Source organism: Quercus lobata, chromosome 4 (assembly GCF_001633185.2).
Source record: "Quercus lobata isolate SW786 chromosome 4, ValleyOak3.0 Primary Assembly, whole genome shotgun sequence".
Lineage (NCBI taxonomy): Eukaryota > Viridiplantae > Streptophyta > Magnoliopsida > Fagales > Fagaceae > Quercus > Quercus lobata.
The window spans coordinates 36,420,448-36,442,676 of NC_044907.1; the positions used below are offsets into that span (position 1 = coordinate 36,420,448).

Sequence of the window (22,229 nt, forward strand, 5' to 3'; positions counted from 1 at the left end):
TTACTTTCTCACTTTATCTTTATTGCATGTAGAGTCATGTAAGAAAAATTGATAAATTTTTATTAAATTTAATGCACCGAGTGATTACCACTCTTTTTTTTTTTTTAAATTATAATTACTGTTAAATAAATCAATAAGGAAGTGAGCTTGATGGGCCCAATCACCATTCTTTTCAGTCCTAAAAGCTATCAGCGGTACAAAATTATGCCATCTGACTTATAAAAGTAGCCTATGAGAAATAAAATTATTTCAAGTAATTCCTTATATTTTTTTCATATTAAGAATGAAATTTGTTTACTGATTGCACCATTGATTTGCATTTTTTAATGGACTAGTGTATTGCATCGTATTAAAAAATTGGTTTTTATTTTTCATACTTAATTTGGTCTCCTATTCACATTAGCTCGTGAAATTTTTTTTTAATCTATTTTAACAAAAAAAACTTTTTTTTTTTTAATGTTTTTGTTATTTTACATATTCACTTTTCGAAACACCTCACATCAGATTATTACTTTACACTATATTTCTTTAAAATATTAATTTTTCTTGATTTTTTTAGTAGTTTCTATTTCTTCACAAATAACAATTATTATCTACTTTCTTCCTTTATCCTTCGCATATGTAAAGAAAGAGTAAAAAGGTAAATACAATATGAATAGTGCTAGTATAAATTTGCATGAATATTGTAGCAATAATGTATTTTTACACAATTTTGCATAGTCTGATGTGAGTGAATTTTGGACTTGGTTGGCTAAAATGTGATAAATTTTCTATTATACAAGCACTAATGTGAGTGCTTTGAGACTCTAAATCCTAGTTTCATCCCTACATGAGAGTGACACATGACATCTTATACTATTGTTGGTTCAATGAAGTATGTATCCAAATTTTGTCCTATGACTAACATTATATGTGTATGATTTTATTAATCACCATGTAGTAAGTTGAAAGAATTTTCTTTCAAACTAATTGAAGGTAAACTTTTTTCTTTACTATTTTGGGTGTTATATGCCTTTTTTTTGGAGATAAAATATGTTTTGATGTTATGGTATGAGACTTTATCTATTGCCTTGAGATTTTTTGTAGACCACTCATAGAACCATTACAGACCCATGCGATGCATGGAAATATATAATTATTTTGTGATAATGGTATAATGTCTAATTTGTTCTCTGAAATTTGTTGAAGAAAATTTGTTCCCTCTAAAAATGAAACAATTTCTATAAGTATTTTCCATTGCTCTATTTTTACAATATAACATTCTGTTATTTTATATTTGGGGGTGTTTGATTGATTTTTTTTAAAGATGGTCCATATTCTTTTAACTACTATTATAGTGCATTACGTTTTCCTTTTTTTTTTTTTTTTGGTAGAACTAAACTTTCTAAATTTCAAATATATTATACAAAATTATCATGATAATCAAAACTCACCACAAAATTATAATATTATCTTAACCGAAATTAAAATTAAACTAAAGGCATTAAAGATAGACAATATACTAAATTATTACTCACACAATTTATAGTTACATTTAAATATATAGCCATGTATATTTATTTGAATATAAACTCAAATCTCCAATTTCAAAATAACTAAATATTAATCCAAACTAAAATTAGCATAAATTATAAGAGGGAAAGAGGGGAGTTGTGATGGAGATGTAAAAAATACAACACAAAAGGTATCAACACATAGTAGAAATATAAATAAAAAATAAATAAAATTTCATCAACTTGAGAGTTAAGTCTATAGTTAGTAAAATACGGTATGCATATATTATGGTAAACATACAAATGGGTATAATTCGGTATCTTTCAATAAAAGTGTGTTTCAAAAATTCAACATAAAAATAAGAAAACGGAAAAATAAATAATATGTGTGTAGTATGGGTATTAAACACAGGGGCGGCTTAATATATTTGGGGGCCTAAGGCGAAAATTGATTATCTTGTTTTATATGCAAAATTACTACTAATTAACAAAAACTACATAGAAATTTTTCTTTTTTTGGAAATTTTATAAACAGAAAAAAATTGACAAAGTTTTTCATACTTGTTGATATGGTAGATTGATAATAGTAAATAAAAAAATAATGTTAGTAGTGGACTTAGATGACAACTAGTAAAAATTTACTAATTAAACTATTATTATTATTCTTATTTTTTTTAGAAGTACAACATTCACAATATTTTTTTACAACAAATCTTAGATTTTAAGTTGCTTTTTTTTTTTTCTCTCTTTGAAAATATCACTATAATTATTTTTTTGCCATCAATAACAGGTTGTAACAACCTACTACATAGCATAACTGTAAAAGTGTTGTAAAAAATATTGTAGACATTGCATTTTTCTCTATTTTTTATTTGTTTTTATGTGGTAAAAAAATATTATTTTATTTATTGATTATAAATAATCTTATTGGTTAAAATTTGGGGGCCTTTTTTTTACTTGGGGCCTTAGGCGATTGCATTTCTTGCTCCATTGTTGAGCCGGCACTGATTAAACATTTATTTTTTAAAAGTTTGTGCAAAAAATATGAAAATATTTATCATATAAATACAGTATATATACACTCAGTTACTTACGATTATTATTGTGGTGTACTACTGAGGGGATGAAGCATGGCAATATGTTGCGGCAGCTTTTGTGTTTAACTTTTTGTGAGTTTCACACTTTAATAAAGAGTAATGTTAAATGCACAAACAATTTTACAGTATTTTTACAAACTGTTAATGTGAGATTGTGATAAATTCTTACAAGTTCTCATTTGAGTCTATTATTAATATCATATTTTTACTTACTAATAACTACTTATCACACTAATAGTTTGTAAAAAATTTTACAAAATAGTTTGTGATATTAGCATTTTTCTTTAATAAAATAAAGAATAATTTTCACAATAATTTGAAAATTAAACATTAAGTGTCAAGCTATTAATAGTAAGTAAAAAAGTGTTATAAGTTATGAACTTTAAATGGAAATTAGTAATAATTTACCACTTACACTTTATTGTAAAATTGTTACAAAAATATTGTTTAGTGTAGCACTGTTTTAAAATAATAAGTTAAAGCTGATTCTTTGTGTTTGACTTTGAGGGCAATAGGGCATTTCGTTTCATTTAAGATTATTTTAATCTTTTATATATGTAGTTTCTCACTTTCTCAGTCTTTGACAGCTACAAGTTTGCGTTAATTTTTTTTAACTTTTATATATGTGTGTATTTTACAGACCCTTTTTATCGTTTTTCAACCTAACGTAAAGTATGCTGTTACGTACAAGATGTGTTTTTTTCTTTTTTTTTTTTTTAAAGATCTATTATACTCAATACTGTTTACACATAAAGCTAACTTGTCACCGCTACCACATACGTTACCAGATCGTTTAAGTGTAGACAGCTGTAAGTCTAAAGACAATTAACAAATTCAGCAAAGGAAAAACAAATACGAGAGAGGTACTCACTTTTTTTTAAGCTCAAGACAAACATTAAGAGCTCAGTGATAAATGTCTTGCACTTAATCCGCTTGTCAAGAAAAAAAAAAAAAAAAAAAAAGATTCCCACTTTCTCTCTTTATATATGGAAAATTGCAGAACGCGTAGAACACTGTCGGGGGAAAATTGCAGAACGTGTCGTGTGGGACAGCCTCGGTGGAAAATTGCAATAAGGAAAATTCCAACCACATACCATTAAGTCATGAGTCAACACTTTATAGCCACTATATTATTATTATTATTATTATTTATTAAAAAAAAAGAGTCACTAACTTTTGAATAGAAGATATATATATTGTGGAAAGGAGCCACTGTTAGTCATCCTTTCTTATTTCATATGTTAGTGAGGACACTTGTTGTAAATCATCATTCTATCGTCAATTTCCCAATCAAACGTGCGTACTCAAAACCTTTCAAATTTAGTGCCCTCAACTCATCCGTGAACCTCCACTCGAATTGTAAGCTTTCATTCATCTCTTATCATTCTTGTTGATTTCGTCACATCTTTGATCTTTCTTACCTTTTGCCCTTCTTTTTTCATCTTCTCAATCTTCAGTTAACAGATCATATCAATGGTTATCTTGACTGGGGAAGGAGCTTCTTCTTCTTCTTCTATCTACCGATGGAATTATAATGTCTTTTTAAGTTTTCAAGGTGAAGATACTCGTAATAATTTTACAAGCCATTTATATGAGGCTTTGCGTGGAAAGGGTATTAACACTTTCATTGATAATGACCTTCAGAAGGGAGAAGAAATTTCAATGGAACTTCTTAAAGCCATTGAATTGTCAAAGATTTTGATTGTTGTCTTCTCTAAAAATTTTGCCTCTTCTACTTGGTGTTTGAACGAACTTGTTAAGATTTTTGAGTGTAAGAGTAAGAGTAATGGCCAAAAGGTTTTACCAATTTTTTACAAAGTAGACCCATCAGAAATACGTAAACAAGATGGGGAGTATGGGATTGCACTAGTTGAACATGAAGAAAAATTCAAAGATGACATAGAAAAGGTTCGGACGTGGAGGAAAACTTTAACTAAAGCAGCTAATTTGTCTGGATTTCATTACAATGATAGGTATGTATTTAATTAATGACTATTTTGGTGTGCTTTTATTAGTTACATATTTTTATTGTTTTTCTATTTATAAATTATGTTATCATTGCCGACATTGAAGATGGGGATGTTGGTGGTGGTAGTGGAGTGAGAGGGTAGGGATAATGAAGGTGAAGAGGAAGGCTTTTGAAAAAAAAAAAATTATTTTATTTTTAAAACTAGGTTGATGCCAAGGATCTTAGTCAATAAATTATGATATGGCATAATACTATTAGATGAGAAGACCACTAGGTATTGTTGATGAGGTCTTCCAAGAGGACTGAATAATTTCTTTATATTCTAAAGACAAAGGTACTTAAGCTATGAAGGTCAATAGTAGAATTAGAATAATTTTAACTTGGATAATCTTATCAATCATGACAACTCTGTGTTATTATATTGGTTATAAGCTTTTAATGGTTTTGTTATGACTGCTAATAAATTATGAAAGTATTGTTTCTATCATATTTTATTAGTTTTTGAGAAAGTATAATTATTATCACATGCACCTTCATTTCTTGCCGAACTTTAGCATTTACATTTACCGTTCCCACCCCATTAAGCAGTGACCCATCACTATGGTCGCGATGTCTTGTGCCAATAATACATCACTAAGTACACTTCCTTTCAGCACCAAAAATTGGTCATCACTTCTATGTTAATCTTTCACGATTTTTCTATGTATCACACACTTCATCGATATATGAATACCATTTTTATTTTATTTTATATATTAACAAATGAAAATTAAACAGATAAAATAATCAACAATCATATTATACGTACTAAATAAAAATTTCTTCCATCAAATTTCTTTGGTCCAATTTGCTTGCTATTCACACCTCTGTCGCGTTGTGGTAGTAACAAGTTAGACACAATATGTGGTGTAAGGTCCCAAATAAATTAGAAGATTGAATTGTATGATATTATATTAGATTTATAGTTACAGTTTCTTTAAGATATTCTCCATTTTTTTGTGTGTGTGAAAAATATTTAGTCTTTACCAAAAAATAGATTTATAGTTATTGTACCTAATAATAGGTAATATTTTATAGTCATCCGATAACTAAATTGAAAAGTCAATGGGTTAAAACCCAAAAGTGCATGTATATGGTCTATAATTACTTGATCATGTAATTGTTTTATAATTTACTATTGGATGCTCAATAAATATTATGCTCAGAAAATATTTTTCATCCTGGGATTTAATAAGAAATAAATAATAATAATGAAGCAAATAAACAAATTAATCAATAAGGGGAATTAACTATTAAGGTCTTTTTGCTTCTCTTCTAAAGTAAAACGTCTTTTGCCTAAAAAGCTATTCAGACCTTTTAGCAGTTTGCTTGTAATGAAGGGGTGACAGCCATTAATCAATATAAGCACTAAAAAAAAAACCTTTAATGAGCACTAAAAATTCCATCAGTATGACACCCCTCTTCAAATTGCTTTTAGTTTTACCTTTTAGCTTTTAAGATGACAATTGGCTTAATGAATACAAAATTTAAAAGGAGTATACCATTATTTACAAATTACAATTATCTGTCCTATAATATAATTACAGGAAGCCTTATGCATTTGTGGTGAATTGGCTGTGAGTTTTTCTGTGCTTTGGTACAGACTATCAGTCTTCCTTTTCTTTCATGATTTCGGTTGCACATTTTCTTTAAATTCGCTTTCATTACGGTTCACTTTCTCTTCCTCAACTAAACTATTGTTCACACTAAAAATAAAAAAATAGAACAAAATTGTTGCCCTCAAATCTCCAACCCAGAGATGCCTTCTATACCTCTTCATCTTATCCACCACTAATTATATTGTTTTCATCCCAATTTTCAGTTTTTCACAGCCTTATATCTCTTTCTCTCACAAATCGATTATTCATTTAAGCTTTTCAATGTTGTATCTACCCATGAACATTCTAAATACAATCCACCCCATCATCCACAACAAATCATTTTGGTTTGGTATTGATTGTTCTCCACAAAATTACAATCACCATTTTGAGAAGACATGGATTGTGTTTTTCATAGAATTTTGAAGTTAGGTCAGCAATATAATGATCTAATCTTTTTTTTTTTTCTTTTGATCTTTTTTCTTTTTCTTTTTTTAATTCTTGCATCCAGAATTTGTAAGTTGTTTCTGTTGTTTTCTTTCTCTTATTATCCAATGTATTGACTTGTGTAATTGTTAACTAACTTTTGATTGTTAGAGCTGCTTTATTTGGCCATCATTGTTGTTGAATTTCTCATTGTTAACTAACTTAAATTTGAAAAAATAAATAAAAAATAAAAATAAAAAGCTCAAAAGCTTCGGTGTTTCTTTTTATTTTGAACAAAATGGTGGATTCATAAATATTTGTAGAGCAAAATTGATATCATAGTAGTCTCAAAATCTTTAGTGTTACAACTTGCAATTTTGTTATTGTTGCATCCCAGTCTCAAAACCCTCCATCAGATTTCTTGCTTCTCTTAGCTTTCTTGGTAAGAAAAGGTGAAATACTTAGCACATGTGCTCCTGTAATAGGTATTTGATAGTCACTGATAAAGAACCTATGGTGATATACTTAACATAAGCTCCTAAAATGGGTATTTGGTAGTCACGGATAAAGTAGTGATTTTCGGTGCAATTGCTGAAATGTTTGCATATCTAAGTATTATGATACTCTTTAGTATTATTGGAGTGTTGTATATCTTTTATGGACTATCTTCTTAGGAACTTGAACTAAATAAAAAAAATGGAAACAAATCAACTTATATTGGCTGTAAAACCTGCTATTTAAATGTCAATTTGTTATTATAAATATTAGAATTATTTTATTTTCCTTTGGGATGTACGAGACAAATGCAATCCAAGCAGTTATGCATGCAACATTGGAATATATATCCTCTATCTAACCTCTTTTTTTTTATTCCCATTTTTTGTTCCATCAATCACAACTGGTCATATATTTACTTGACTTTCCTTATAAAATAAACAAAGTTAAATGTGAAAAAAAAAAAAAAAAAATCTAATACATGGCAATGCAAACGGATAGAGGATTTGTATTCGTAATATAGAATATAATTTCATATCACATTTGAATATATAAATTTAAAACTTAAAAGTTTTTCCATGCATAGCATTGGTTAATCACTAGTATCATATATAATAGATGGGAGAAGTTACAAAAGATGATGTGTCATTGTTTTATGCAATGTCAAAGAGACACTTGTCACAATTATGTGTATCCACCAGTTGTAGGGACCCAAATTTTATATTATATATTATATACAGATAGATAGATGCTAGAAATAGAATATTTTTAATTCACATGATATTATATATTCAGATAAATTTTCTCTAAAAAATAAAAATAATTCTAACAACTCTTCTTCTTTCATTAGTTAGAAACTTTTAAATGGTTTTGTGACCACTAAATGTCCAATTTTGAAAGTATACTAAAAAAAATAAAAAATTATTTACCATATATTCTACTATTAAATTGTAGAAATTAAATAATTTAATGTTAATGTTACAATTCAAGAGTTTCTCCCATTTAATTTTTAGACGATTTTTACAAAATTTCCTAATCTCATTTTGTTCAAGTATTAGAAATGAGTTTCCAGTAAGTGGATCTCCTCAATCCTCATCACGAAAGGGGAGTTTCTATCCAACCATTTGCTAAAAGCCTAGATCTAATTTTAAATAGAAATATGTTAATTGCAATGCACAAAATTAGACATATTGAATTTAGCTCATCTTCAGATTTATATTTATAACTAATCCAACTCACTATGTCTTTCTTATGCTCTATGCTTTGCAGCTGCACTGAATTTGAGTTTATCCGAAGAGTTATAAAAGAGATATCAAGTACTATATCAAATCATGGACCATTATTTGTTGCTAAACATCCAGTTGGAATAGATATTCGAGCGGAGGCCATCATTTTAGATATGGAGTCAAATGATGTTTGCATGGTAGGAATTTGTGGTTTTGGGGGAATAGGTAAGACTGCAATCTCGAAAGCTATTTATAATAGAATTGCTCACCGTTTTGAAGGAAGCTGTTTTTTAGAGAATGTTAGAGAAGAGTCAAAAACAATTGGTGGCATAACCAAACTACAAGAGACACTTCTTTGTAAGATCTTACATGATAAAGATTTGAAAGTGTACAATGTTTCTGAAGGTACCAATTTGATAATGCAACGACTTCATGGTAAAAAAGTTCTTTTAATTCTTGATGATGTGGGTGACTTAAAAGAGGTAGACAATTTGCTTGGAAAATGTGACTGGTTTGCTTCCGGAAGTAGAGTAATTATAACAACAAGAGACACACAAGTACTAGCCACTTTGGGAAAAGATCCTCGAATATATGAGGTTAGAAAATTGAGTCAATGTGAAGCTCTTGAACTTTTCAAACGGCATGCCTTCCTAACAAGTAAATATGGGGAAGATTATTTAGAACTTGCAGAACAGATTACAAGTTATGCTGATGGCCTTCCATTAGCTTTAGAAATAATTGGTTCTGATTTGTGTGGAAAAAATATACATGGATGGAAAAATGCATTAGAAAAGTATAAAAATATTCCACATGTAAAAATTCACGAAATACTAAAAATAAGTTATGATGGATTGGAGAAGACTGAAAAGGATATTTTTCTTGATATTGCATGTTTTTTTAAGGGTTACAAGATGGTTGAAGTTGTAAAGATTTTAGATTCTTGCGAGTTATATCCAGACTATGGTATTGAAAAGCTTATTGATAAGTGTCTCATAACCTTGGATATTAATGGCTTTTTGTCAATGCATGACCTGCTACAACAAATGGGTAGAGAAATTGTTCAACAAGAATCAGAAGAGGTTGAACAACGTAGTAGGATATGGCGTTATAAGGATGCTCATAAATTACTAACGAGAAATATGGTATACATTCTTTACTTCTCCATTTTTTCAAAATATTTCTTTATTGGATTTTCCCTTTACAATATTGAACAAAATATAATTTTCTCAATATATGTTTTGTTTAAAGTTTCAAAATCTTTATACTTTTGTCGAATTCTATTATGAAGTTTGACTAATTTTTTGTCTTAAGCAGGGATCAAAAAAAATTCGAAGCATAATGTTGCTCTCACCTGAACGAACAGAGGTGTCATTGAAAGCTAAAGTTTTCAAGAGGATGAAAAATCTCAAATTTCTTGTAGGCAATGTACGTATTGGTGAAGCACTTGAATATCTCCCAGATGAGTTAAGGTTTCTTGAATGGCGTGAATCTCCTCTATCCTTATCTTCCAAATGTTGTCTTCCTCAACAACTTGTTGTACTCAAGATGTCTAAGTCTAACATTATATTGGAGAATGTATTCAAGCAGGTATAAGTATTAGGATCTATAAATTTTAATTTCTTTAAATTTTATTTTTAAAAGCTGTGGAAGATAAATTTTGTTTTTGTTTTTTAAATTTTTCATAGGGGTTCCAGAATGAAAATTTGAAAAAGATCAGTCTTGAATCTTGTGAATCCATTACAAAATTACCTGACTTGTGCTGCCCAAACTTAGAGAAATTGAACCTTGGATATTGTAAAAATTTAATTGAGGTTCACAAGTCCATTGGATTTCTTGAGAAGCTTAAAGAATGGAATCTCGATGGCTGTTCACAACTTCAAATTCTTCCAAGTACACTCAAGTTGAGATCTCTTAAATATTTTAATCTAGCTGATTGCTCAAGGCTTGAGAAGTTCCCCGATATTCACCCAAAAATGAATCGTCTAGGGAACTTGAATTTGGCTGGTTGTGGTATTAGAGAATTGCCTTCATCACTGTTGTATCTGACTGAACTTTACTGGTTATACCTAAGTAGCAGTTTCAACAAGAGTAAGCTTACGAATTTTCTAGTTGGGGCCAATAAATCACAAATGCGGGAGGAAGAAGATATTCCTTCTGCCAAATTGAGACTGCCGTGCAATTCCTTTAATAACTTTTCGGGACCTACTGGGTTTCTGTGCTTGTCAAGTCTGAATCTTAGAGGGTGTCCAATTCAAGATGGATTAGATTCTTGGATGCAGCCCGATTACTTCCCAGTATTGATGACTATGTATCTTTCTTATACTGGTATTGTTGCCATCCCAGAAAGTATTAGTAGATTTACTAGATTACTATATCTTGAAATTGAAAATTGCAAAAAGCTTCGGGAAATTCCGAGACTTCCACAATCTATAAGAACTGTAATGGCAATGAATTGCGAACAGCTGGATACACAATCATCAAGCAGATTATTGAATCAGGTATCTCTCTCTTTCTCTTTCTCTCTTTGAAGTTTAAGTTATAAAGAAACAATTTATGTTAAATTTCAATTTCTTGCAGTTTGGAGAAATTCTAGAGATTCTATCAAATACAATCGCTGAAGCTGCAACAAGCTTTGATTCCAAATGGGAAATTGAGAAGGATCTTTCTCTTATACTACCAGTAACTGAGATTCCAAAGTGGTTGAAATTCAATCATCAGAGTGTTGGAAATCCTGTATCAATCTTGGTCGGTCCCAAATTTTCAAATTTGGTTGTTTGTATTGCTTTTCCATCGAAGGATGTGCCCAACTATATATGGGACGAGTGGGATGTTTACATTTACATTTACATTTCCATCAATGGTAAAAGACAATTGATAAGCAATAAGCTGTGGGAGAAGAGTAATTATGACCATGTATGGTTAATGTATTGTAAAGTGAATATATCAAATCCATCTGAAGAGAATTGCATTGAGATTAAGGTTAAGGTTATACTTGGAGAGGATGAATCTATTTCACTAAATAGATTGAGGATTTATGTAGAATGCATCTGTTGTCCTCAGAAACCCAATGCATCTATGGATCGATGTGCTTTCAACAATGGGGAAGAAGATTCAGGCCGTGTTGGAATCCGACGCCGACTGCGAAGAAGAAACCATCGACTGACCCATGCTAGACGTCCCCAAAAACACTACCTTGGATGGCTTCGAGTTCGATACCAACTCTGGAAACCAAGCTCCAAACCCTGGAGACGGATAATTACCAATGGGTTTCATGATCAGGGTTCATCTTCAATCCTCAATACCTTTCTCAATGATGATACCAATGCCAATCTGTATCCACCATCAAAGAAGACAAAAACACAACTTTGAAGAGAAGGTTTGCCTCTTTCTGTTTCTCTATATTTAAAGGCTTATTCATAGGATCGTTGCTCAAGTATATATTACAAGCTTATTCATAGGACATCAGTCAAGTGTCAAACCACAGAGTGGTATTACAGAGTTGAAACTTAATGCTGATCTTGGGAGGTTTGTAAGAGATAAGAATCCAAATAATTATATATATCCTTCCAATATTTTCTTTTTCATTTGGCTTAGTGTCTACCTATCGTTTTATGAATTACAGCTTTTGTCATGATTATGGTTCTTTGAATTCTGTTGAAATTCAGCAGTGATGAATTGAAGATGTCCACCCAGTTTCTTTGTACAAGATTGTTTCATGTCAATCTCAACAAACCTGAATGCCATATAGTCATGGTCCTGCCTTTTTTCATTCCTGCTCTTGTGCATGTGATGGACATCTACCTACTTTAAGGGAACTCATCAATTTTATGTTAGAAGGACTATAAAACTTTTTCAGTACTTTGGCCCACCTGCCACTAGTTTAGGAGGTGAAAAGGTCGGGTGGGCTGGGGTGTGGTTGAGGAAGGTTCAGGTTTGAATCTTGCCTTGCAAAAGAAAACAAGTATAACTAGCATGTGGCTCTTTAATCTTCTAAATTACCAATACTTTGAATGATTCAATTATTATTGTTTAACAACTAAGAACCAGATCAAGTTTATAGTTCTTTTTACCTTTGTCTTGTGTGTTGGTTATTTTATGAATTTTTTGAGCTATATATCTATGTTTTGTGAGTTCTTGCAGAAAATCCAGAGTAAATTTAGAAACAAATACTGTTTGCTAATAACATAACAAAAAGGTATCTTTTGTTTTGCACATAATGTCTCGTTGAAAGGTGACTAATATAACAATTGTGGTTAAGGAGAAGTGGCCTATATATAATAGCCTTCAAATGACCGAGTGAGCTCAGTTCTTGATCATTATATTTATATTCTTGAGGGTAGTAAATCTGCTTTAGTTAATTCTCAAGGAAAAGATTTGTTGATTAAATACTTTCTTGCTGATGGGGCCTTTGTGTCTTGATTTTTGTAAGTTAAGGCATTGACTTTTGATGGTGGAATGGAACATGCTGATTGTTGTTGCATGTTTGAGTTACCTAATTAGTTCTTCGTTGGGTTGGGACTTGGGACTGAGATTTTCTATGCTTTTTAAAGCTTAATTAAAGAGAGATTGTGTTTCAGCCAAATTCATTGGATAAAGCTAAATAGTGTATCTACCTTCTTACTGACTATCCCAACCATTTTGCATAATTTGATGGAATTTGTAGGGAGCTAAAGTGAAGTTGACAGAATTGGGAAGATATACTCAAGCTTCCTCTGCTTCAGAACTTGACTAAGGTATTTTCATGCTTCCATGTTTGAAATTTTTATGAATTTTATCTACAATAAACTGGACATGGTGCTTTAACCAGGCTTCCAAGATAGTTTTTCTGCTGATCTTTTGACCTATGTGCACCATAGGTGAAACCAAGTGACCCTGATGTTTTCCATTTGCTTGGAGAAGTCAAATACGAATTCAAAGGTATGTGATTTACAGATTGTCAGTTGTATGCATCTATGAGGATTTTTCTTAAATCAAAATTGATCAGGATGCCTATATAAAATTTGATGTCCATCCCAGCATCTTGTTTGATTATTTGAAGGATGTCGTTCTTTTATCAAAATATACTTTGATAGATTAGTCTCTTTGTGACAAATGTATGTTTACTTATTTAGTATCTTGCTCTTATTTGATGTATTTGTTCTTAGGGGTGTAGGTTATGAAATAATTGCATGGTGGATTTGCATGGGATAATATTTATTTTTAAAATGTCTTGTTGAGTTGTTTGTTAAGGTCCTAATCTATATAAGGTTTCTGAGTGTCTGATTCGAGATAGCCAAGTCTCCAATAGAAGAAGAATTTAAGAGGTTGAGAAGAGAAACCAAAAGAAGATGGAAAAGAACTAACTTCAGTCTTATTGCTTGCCAATCTTTCATACATGTACCATTCCTATATAACCCCCTGATGCAGCTCACAAGTTGGTTCTAACTAATGAATTGCCTTAACAGTATATTTACAATTAACATGTGCCTAGTACAATAGCTCAAAATCTCTTATTCACTATCTATCATTGTTTTACTCCTGGTTAAGCCAATCTAGAAAGCAGTGCTAAGCTAAATAATGTGGCAATCCTGACCTTGTCCATGTTTTCCCTAGTCCTCCTTAAAGCATTACTATCTTTCCTTCAAAAAATTCTTCTTCTTCTCTTGTTTTATCTTAACTTTTGCAATTATATTAAATAATTAATATATGTACTCTTCTCTTTCAATCTATGCAACTTTCAATTGCTTCAATCAAAACCAAAAGTATCAGTTCCACCAATACAATCTTCCCCTACTGCTTATTACAGTATTACTAACTAGTATCATATGGATGTTTTCAGGGAGAAAAATGATGGAGAAAGAGATAAAGAGGTAAGCACTAATTTAATAAAGGTGGCAAGGAAAATTCCTAGGAAAGGCCATGATGCAAATGAACTAGCTTCTGCAGTTTTAACTAATATTCAATTAATTGGATAGAATTCTTGTAGTCCCACCAGCATTGTGTTAAAACCATATACATGTATGCATAATTTAAATATACATATGTGGAGTAGGCCCATAGCACTACTGGAGAATTAGACAATATCACTGAGCTATTGTGATTACAAACTCACCATTAGACAATAACACAAAGCCTACTAAAATTGGATGTAGAAAAAAATTGGTGTCATTTTCATAAGAAGAACTCTATTATCTATCATGATGGATTAGTGTGGTTGACACAAGTTGTTTATATTGCAGGGCTGTCCTGCTTCATTCTTGTTAGATAGCTGTGGAAGCATATTCAATGAGAAGAGGTCAAATCCTAACCAGAATTCAAAACGAACAAATTACTCTTAGTCAATACTCAATTCTGAACAAATTTTCAATGTGATATGATGTAATTGGTTATAGGTTTGATGATTTTTTTTTTTTTTTTGGATTCTGTTTATCCAGCTAGTGAAGGAATTCTACCTATGGCTAGAAGTGTTAGAAACAATGGAGCTATTGCAAGAGAATAGTCGGCTAGTAGTGCTAGAAAGAATGGAGCAATTGCAAGAGAAGAGTCTACTGGAAGTTCTAGAAAGAATGGAGCAATTACAAGAGAAGAGTCAGATGGAAGTGCTAGAAACGATGGAGCTATTGCAAGGGAAGAGTTAGCTAGAAGTGCTAAAATTTATGGAGCTATTCCAAGAGAAGAGTCAGTTGGAAATGCTAGAAATTATGGAGCAATTACAAGAGAAGAGTCTGGAACAAGTGAAAGTGGTGGCTCATGAGTTGGTAACTAAAAAAATACATTTTTTAATTAAAATTCTGAGTTTCTTTTCAATCACTATAATTTCCATTCTAATATTTGCAACCATTTATAGTTGACATGTGTCTATCAATTTTTTTTTGGCTACACAGGAAATAAGAAAGGGCGATGGGCTACATGGAATCTAAATCCAGCAAAACTTTTTATAAAGGAAAGGTTCCCAATCCTATGGAAAAAGGGAAGACTAGTAGGGAAATACTCTACAGATTCAAATGGAGTGTACTGCCCTTGTTGGCGGATTAGTATGGTACCTTTACAAGTCAAAGATTGGAGAGAGGTGCCTCATCAAAACAAAAGAATGCTATTTGATTATATATTGGTGCGTTATATAAAAGTACTTTGAAATAAAAGTTTACTTTATAATGAACAAATGTAATCCTTATTAGTTTAAATGCTTTGTACATCCTAGTATTATTTTAAAACGCTCTATGAATTCCCATAGGAGGGGTTGATTCCTACCCACTAGTTGAATCAATATGGCTGGTTCAGGTGTTTTCATGTTGAGATAGGGTGCTTAAGGCTGGCTAATACAGATGCATTTGTGACAGCTTTAAAAGCAAAGCAAAAGTACACACCAAGAATTTGCATTTGATTGTGCACTAGAAGTTGTAAGCATCACATGCTTTATAATTTTGATTACAGTTTATTGCATTTGAATGGCTCTTAACTTTTTCGTAATTCTTGTTTAGATGGTGATAATTGTAATTGATCCTCATAAATGACTGATTTTGTCATCATCATTCAGATGATCTTTCTAGCTTGTCTTTCAAATACTATATGGGCCATTTATCTTCTCTTGATCCTTTGCACATTTATTTTTTTAAAGGAATATCATGGATCAACTATTTATTAATGGGACCACGATGGGTTTGCCTTATTTAATGGCATGACATCTATGTGAGTGTTTGATTTTAATGTTTCAGGTATCAAGGAAAAAAAAATGAAAGTAAAGAATCTGATTTTAGCAGTTCAGACAAGTTTCTTAGCTGATTTATACCTGGATGGTGGTGTGGATCTTTCAATTTCATCCAATTCTAAGTTCTAACACAAAAACCCATTTCAGATTTCTTGACTTGGTGAGGATTATAACGTACTTGATTTTGGTATATCATATTTTTAAATTTTCTTTCTTAAGTTTTTGAACTTTTCCCTCCCATTTGTGTGAAATGAAGTAAGAGGAAGGCTCTTTGCTCCAAGTGACAAAATTTTATGAGATATTACCAAATTATACAAAAATTGCATTGTTTATTCTTATATTTCAAGAATAAAGTAGATATCATCTTTATTCCATTATATATTGCCCTTTAAAATTGTTATTGTTGATGACTGACATAGATGTATATTCTTATGTTTATTATTGATGGATAAACATATCAGATAGAAGAGAAAGAGTGATAGAACCAGTCACAAGGGGTCCTTTACCATTTTATACTAGCATTCAAAGGAAAAATTTTATTCCTATGGTCAAATATAACTAACCTTGATATAGATTTCCTTGCCTTTCTTCCATGTAGAATTTGAATTTCTATACATAACCAAAGTTAAGGGAATCTTGATGTTCAATTTTTAGTGCCAATACCTTGCTGGCCGATTGGTATTCTATATCATACATGTTCCCCTACAGGAGAGGCTAAATGGGATTGAGCAGTATTGCCCTTTCTCCACATAGCTTAGCAGCACCTTGTGGCAGAGGGTGGAAAAGTTGAAATGGCAGCTGCTTGTGGGATGGTGGCTGGGTATGATGGTTTTAGCGTAGGGGTAGAGATGTTGATTGATGTAGGCATAAAAGCATGGGTATGATGTAGAGTGGTAAAATTTTATTCATGATTTTTTACATCCCCTAATGCTTGTAGAATGGGTATCAAATATTGGAGAAGAAGAAGTTTGATTTTGAATACTATTGTGTGTAGATTAGTTTGGGGTTCTGAAATTTTCCATCTTTATTGTAGAGAAATCGGACATTCATGGAGGTCTAATAAGCTCAGAAGAAGATATTGGGCACTCCATCAAACTGTAAGACAAGAGTCAAGACCTGTGTGGTTGCTAGAGGGAGGTTCAAGAACTATTGTTTTTTTATAAAGTCAAGACCTGTGAGGTTCTTAATTCTTAGTGATATTCTTTGTTTTGGAAGTCATAAGTTTGCCGCAATTTGCTTAGATTCTTGTAACAATGAGATGGCTATTTGTTGTGTTCCTTGCCAATCAGGGCACAAAAGTTTGGTTGATCTATGCTTTTAAATCAAACAGGTCTATGCTAGTGCTTGCCACCTTCTATTTAGTCATGTTTTGTAAGGTCTTTTTAAAAAATCTTTCATAAATTGGAAGGTCTTCTTTTTTCTGTTTTTTTAAAGGGCCTCAGATAAAGTTGTAATGAGTACAGTTAAACAACTTTGTAAACAATGAGACGCACCTATGTCTCGTAGTGGTTTTCACTTGTTATTGTATAATCACTGTATACCTATGACATTTCAACATTTGTATTTTTTTTTTTTTTTAAGATTTAATCACTCCATCAAGAATGTGATTACTGCTAATTTTCATTCAAATAGTGAATGGCTTTTAAGTAAAATTGAAAATTTGTAGTTTTTGGGTAGCGGATTTTTTATCTGTTTTTAATAATAACTGTAGTTTAAGAACTTTTTATTTATTTTGGTGGGATACTCTCTCCATATCATCCCTCTTATCCATATTACATTATCCACAACAGCCAGCCTTTTGGAGCCTAAAGTTTCTCTTCTCTACCAACATGTTCATATGGCCCCAAAAACGAATAAATTTCATTACATTACTAGATTTTGTACGTCATTTTATTCATAATTCTAAAGATATGTTCATTTGGAGATCTAATAAGGCATGTGTGCACTATTAAATCCAGTTGTAACTTATTCTTTTGAAAGCTCTCTCTCTCCCTCCCCCATGAATTGAAGCTCTTCTCCCTCATCAAATGTGTAGCTTCTTGGCACTACTAATAAAAAAATTCCTAATTTTCCATGTTTTCTGTTCAAACTTCAAGGCCTTGGTAAACAGTATACTTCTTGAAGAAAGCAAATTTTCTTTGATTCACAAATCCTTTCTTTGAAAGTTGCAATGGAACACTTTTTCCTCTTTGATTGTGCAATCACTTCTTGTTTTGGGGCCACCTCAAGAACTTATCTTCATTTTCATCATTAGTTTTTATTATTTATTGATTCCATCAAAACAAGAAGTGTTGAATTCACATCCAATAAATTATCCATTTATAGTTTTTTGGTAAATTTTGTTTTACCAAAAAAGTTTTTATTTGAAGATATTTATGATGAGAATCAGTATACTAGGAACACTTGGCCTATTCACTTGACTCCCACTCCAAGTCTCAGTCTTGTGTCCTGATAATGAGAGAAAAGTAAAGACTCCAAATTATATATATATATATATATATATATATATATCAGTTTATCATTCATGCTTGCAAGTTGCATGGACTTTACCATGCACAGGGTATCTATAGTAGCCGTGATAAGGTATGGAAAACCACATCAAAGTGAAGAGAAAAAATCAGTAAAGGATTCTAATTTGCCCAAACGAGCTCTAAAACAACTGAAGAAGACACATCACAGCATTGGGAGACAGTCATACAATAGGAAGCAACATTTTAATAGCAAAGAAAATTTCCAAAGAGTTGAATAATTAAAAGGAAGCCAATAGGGTATTAGTTTAGTTACGGCGTTCTTTTTGAGCAGACAAAACAAGACCTCCTAGCCAGTAGGTTTGTTTCTAACCCCCCACCCCTGTGTGGCGGGTGAATACACAATCATTTATGGTAGCATAGAACACCATGATCAAAATTTTGAATAATTTCCTCAATGTTACAAAGCAGAGTCCAATGAGCAATAGTGTGGGTTTAGGAATTACACTTTCTAACTACATTTAAAGTTTGCCAACAATAGCATGAAGTTGATGCTAAGCTAGTATCCACTATTAGTGGTTCTATGGACTACTGAGATCTGCGTAGAGAACTTTGGATTCGTTGATTTTCATTTAGTTCATTTCCCTCCATCAAAATCTTTCTGGACAAAGCTTTGAGTGCTGCTCTTTCTTCTGCTATAAGAGGACCATCCATCCAGCCTTATTAGCTTAATACAAACCAAATAATGTCATTCTTATGGTCATGGACATCTGTCGCAACACATGTTTGGTTGTTTGTTAACGCTGCATCAAAATTAACTTTGACAAAAGGGGGAGGAAGAGGTATACATGTTCTGGTACCTTTGTACCTCATTAATGGATTCCCAGGCTTGCAAATGAGTTTTTGTAGGTTGAGATGTGCTCCCTGCCTTGGATCAGTCATAGTCCTATGTAACATCTGTCTATTCCTTTGCATCCAGATTACATCACAACATATGGTTGCATACATTGATAAATTTCTTACCTCTCCCAGTGGGACCTTGATGGAGCTTTTTGGATTAAACACTATTCGGATCCATTCATCCATAGATGACAGGTTGAGCTCTTCAATTCTAAAAGGTCAAAAGGTCGTTGTGGATGACCACAAATTCCGAGTCACTAGGCACTTTAAGAATAGGTGCTCTATGGACTCCTGGGCTGCAGTACACATCATGCAGTTTAGGTCTTCTATTGAAAATATCAGGTTTAGCATCACTTTCGTTATGGGAATTTTCCACAGAATTTTAATTGTCATGAATTTTGAGTCTCCACGACTTCTTCCATTTTACTTTAGGCATAGGACCACTCTCAATAGTTGTGTTGGCCAGTCCAATATACAGTTCTTGTTGAGAAGTCTTAACTTTAGTTAGGGGTCTTGTAGTGCTTGTGCTAGCTGAATCTTCAGCATGTTTTTTGTAGTTACTGATTCAAATAGCTAGTAAACTTCTTTGAGGCAGTTTAAATCCAGGTATGTAAGGAATCCATGAGGAGTTCCAAACATCCACTCCTTCTCCAATTTTTCAACAAATTCCAAAAGGTATTCACACCCAGGACCCCATACTAGAAGAGGGAGCCAACATTAAGCTTATAGTTCTTACCTCATTTCTATCTTTGTCAGTATGGTCCATTTAATTTTTCTATCATTGTTCTGTTGATGTACTCCAGGGGCGGAGCCAGAGGGGGGCGAGGGGGGGCACCTGCCCCCCTGACTTCTCCTAAAATTGTCATGTATATGCAATCTTAATTGTTAGGTAGTTACCCACTGGCATAGAGAAAAAAAAACTAAAAAAGGACTCCCACTTCGTTGAAACTTGAAAATGATTCTGACACAGGAAAAAGAAAGTAAAAAAAAGTTTTCTCAAACATCAAACACTATGACCTTTTCACCTATTTTACTGTTCATGTAAGTAGCTTTTGTCTTGTCCAAGCTTGACACCTGTTTCACTTTTTTTTCTTTTCTATTTTTTTTTACCATTTTCACTGTTAATGATACTTTTTACAGTATTTTATTGTTGAGTGATGCTAGAGATATTACAAATTTTATTACTTATATCTTAAAAATTGGTATGTCACCAATAATAAAAAAAAATTTCAAACATTTATTTATTATAGATTGTTTAAGTAACACTAATCACATTTTTACCACATCAATTTGTAAATTTTTTGTTATAGATTTTGTAGTATGAATTGGTTATTTTTTTAAATTTATTTTAATGATATGAAATATGTTTGTTTTCTTACGACTGTTTATTTATTTTGTTATTATTATCGATTAATATTTTTTAGATCAATTTCACTTTAAATAATATCTTTTAATTTTGCCCCCTTTGAACCAAAATTCTGGCTCCGCCACTGATGTACTCCATACGTCTAAGCCCAAGTCCCATAACAAGTTTAGGCTTGAAAATGCTATCGCAAGCTTTTATGTAGAATCCTCTTATGTCTTATTTATTCCCCCACCAAAAGTCCCCAAGTAACATGTTGATTTGTTTACAGGTTGTTTCAGGAAAACCTATTGTTGACATCATATGGTTCAGAACTTCAGATAATGAATCTGATCTAGTAAGCTTTAACTGTCTAGGATATTATTCTTTACTTACAATGCCGTACCTTTATTTGTATCTTTTCTACACATGGGCTAGAGTATAAACCTTCATTCTTGTGTCTTGTTTTCTCTATCTTTGTGTGAAGATTCATATGAATACCTGAACTAAATAGGAGCTAATGTTAACAGTGAAACAATAGGGAACTAACTGCGAAGAATGATGCTAATAAGCCTAATATTAACATCACTAGTCGCAAACTGGCTCAATGCGCAAAACAATTTTGACATAATTTTTTTTTAATGTGAAAAATGAGAATTGTAGTTGAGACTTATAAGTAATAGTCTTAAACCCATCTCAAAATAATGTGATTACATTGGAATATATAATATATATTATGTAAGTAAAGAATTCTACATCTTGATTTTTTGTAATTTTTTTTTTTTTTGTAAGGAAACATATTGCATTTTACTTCCAATTTATTATATATGGAAAGATATTTTTAATATGTTAGAATATAGTGAGATATGCATCAAAACAAAAATGGGAGTCAACCTCTTTCATGACCCATGGCCCCAGTGTCACTTGGTTAGCATTTTTAAGGTGCAACAATAAAAAATTGGAGAAAGTATAATTTTTATTAGAACATGAAATTGAATCTTGATTATTTTTTATGAAAGCTAACATTATTTTGCATTTTTGGAGAAGTTAATGAGCAATTTATAAAAGCTTTTTCTTCCATTTTATCACATAAGAACACTATTAAACAAAGCTACAACGATTTATATTTTAATAATCACTAAACTCGTATATGAGAAGCAACCATTACAAGTTTTTCCTCCCCAAAACATATATTGATTGCTTTTTTCTTTTTCATTTTTTCCTTTCCACACAATTTAAAAAATGTGAAAAATTGAGGAAAATCTAAATGTGTAGTAGATCTAGTCAATCATAAATAGCATAAAAGGGGAAGGGGGAGGGGGAACTCAAATCCTATCCTATTCATGATAGAATTGTTCATACATGTCCATATTTGTTTATATATACCATGGAATCACTTCATTATGTCAAGTTACTAAAACATTTATACATTTTTCACATTACATGTACATTAATTGGTTTTAAGAGAGTAGTAACGGTTCTTCCAAAT

The 22,229-nt window shown here is 31.5% G+C and overlaps 2 protein-coding genes across 12 annotated transcripts; both read left to right on the forward strand.

The window, feature by feature from the left end:
- Positions 1-3,798: 3,798 nt before the first annotated feature.
- Positions 3,799-10,613, forward strand: LOC115985116 (TMV resistance protein N-like; the record flags this gene model as incomplete). Its single annotated transcript, XM_031108084.1, has 4 exons — positions 3,799-4,563; positions 8,387-9,485; positions 9,658-9,930; positions 10,029-10,613. Coding segments are annotated over exons 1-4 (2,457 nt in total), but the record flags the coding sequence as incomplete, so codon positions are not given.
- LOC115986330 lies at positions 10,592-17,587 on the forward strand. Of its 11 annotated transcripts, none has more exons than XR_004090684.1 (10): positions 10,592-10,841; positions 10,921-11,719; positions 13,007-13,076; positions 13,200-13,260; positions 14,162-14,192; positions 14,562-14,617; positions 14,757-15,080; positions 15,207-15,433; positions 16,038-16,190; positions 17,064-17,587. XR_004090684.1 is itself a non-coding variant. In XM_031109194.1 (4 exons), exons 1-4 carry the CDS (start codon positions 11,606-11,608, stop codon positions 14,584-14,586), a joined length of 231 nt encoding a protein of 76 aa, XP_030965054.1. In that variant the 5' UTR covers positions 11,332-11,605; the 3' UTR covers positions 14,587-14,739. The 11 variants fall into 11 exon arrangements, 1 of the variants encoding a protein (XP_030965054.1); XR_004090688.1 differs by lacking the exon at positions 16,038-16,190 and adding an exon at positions 16,739-16,908; XR_004090685.1 differs by adding an exon at positions 16,739-16,908 and having other exon boundaries at positions 15,207-16,190; positions 17,064-17,456.
- Positions 17,588-22,229: the final 4,642 nt, after the last annotated feature.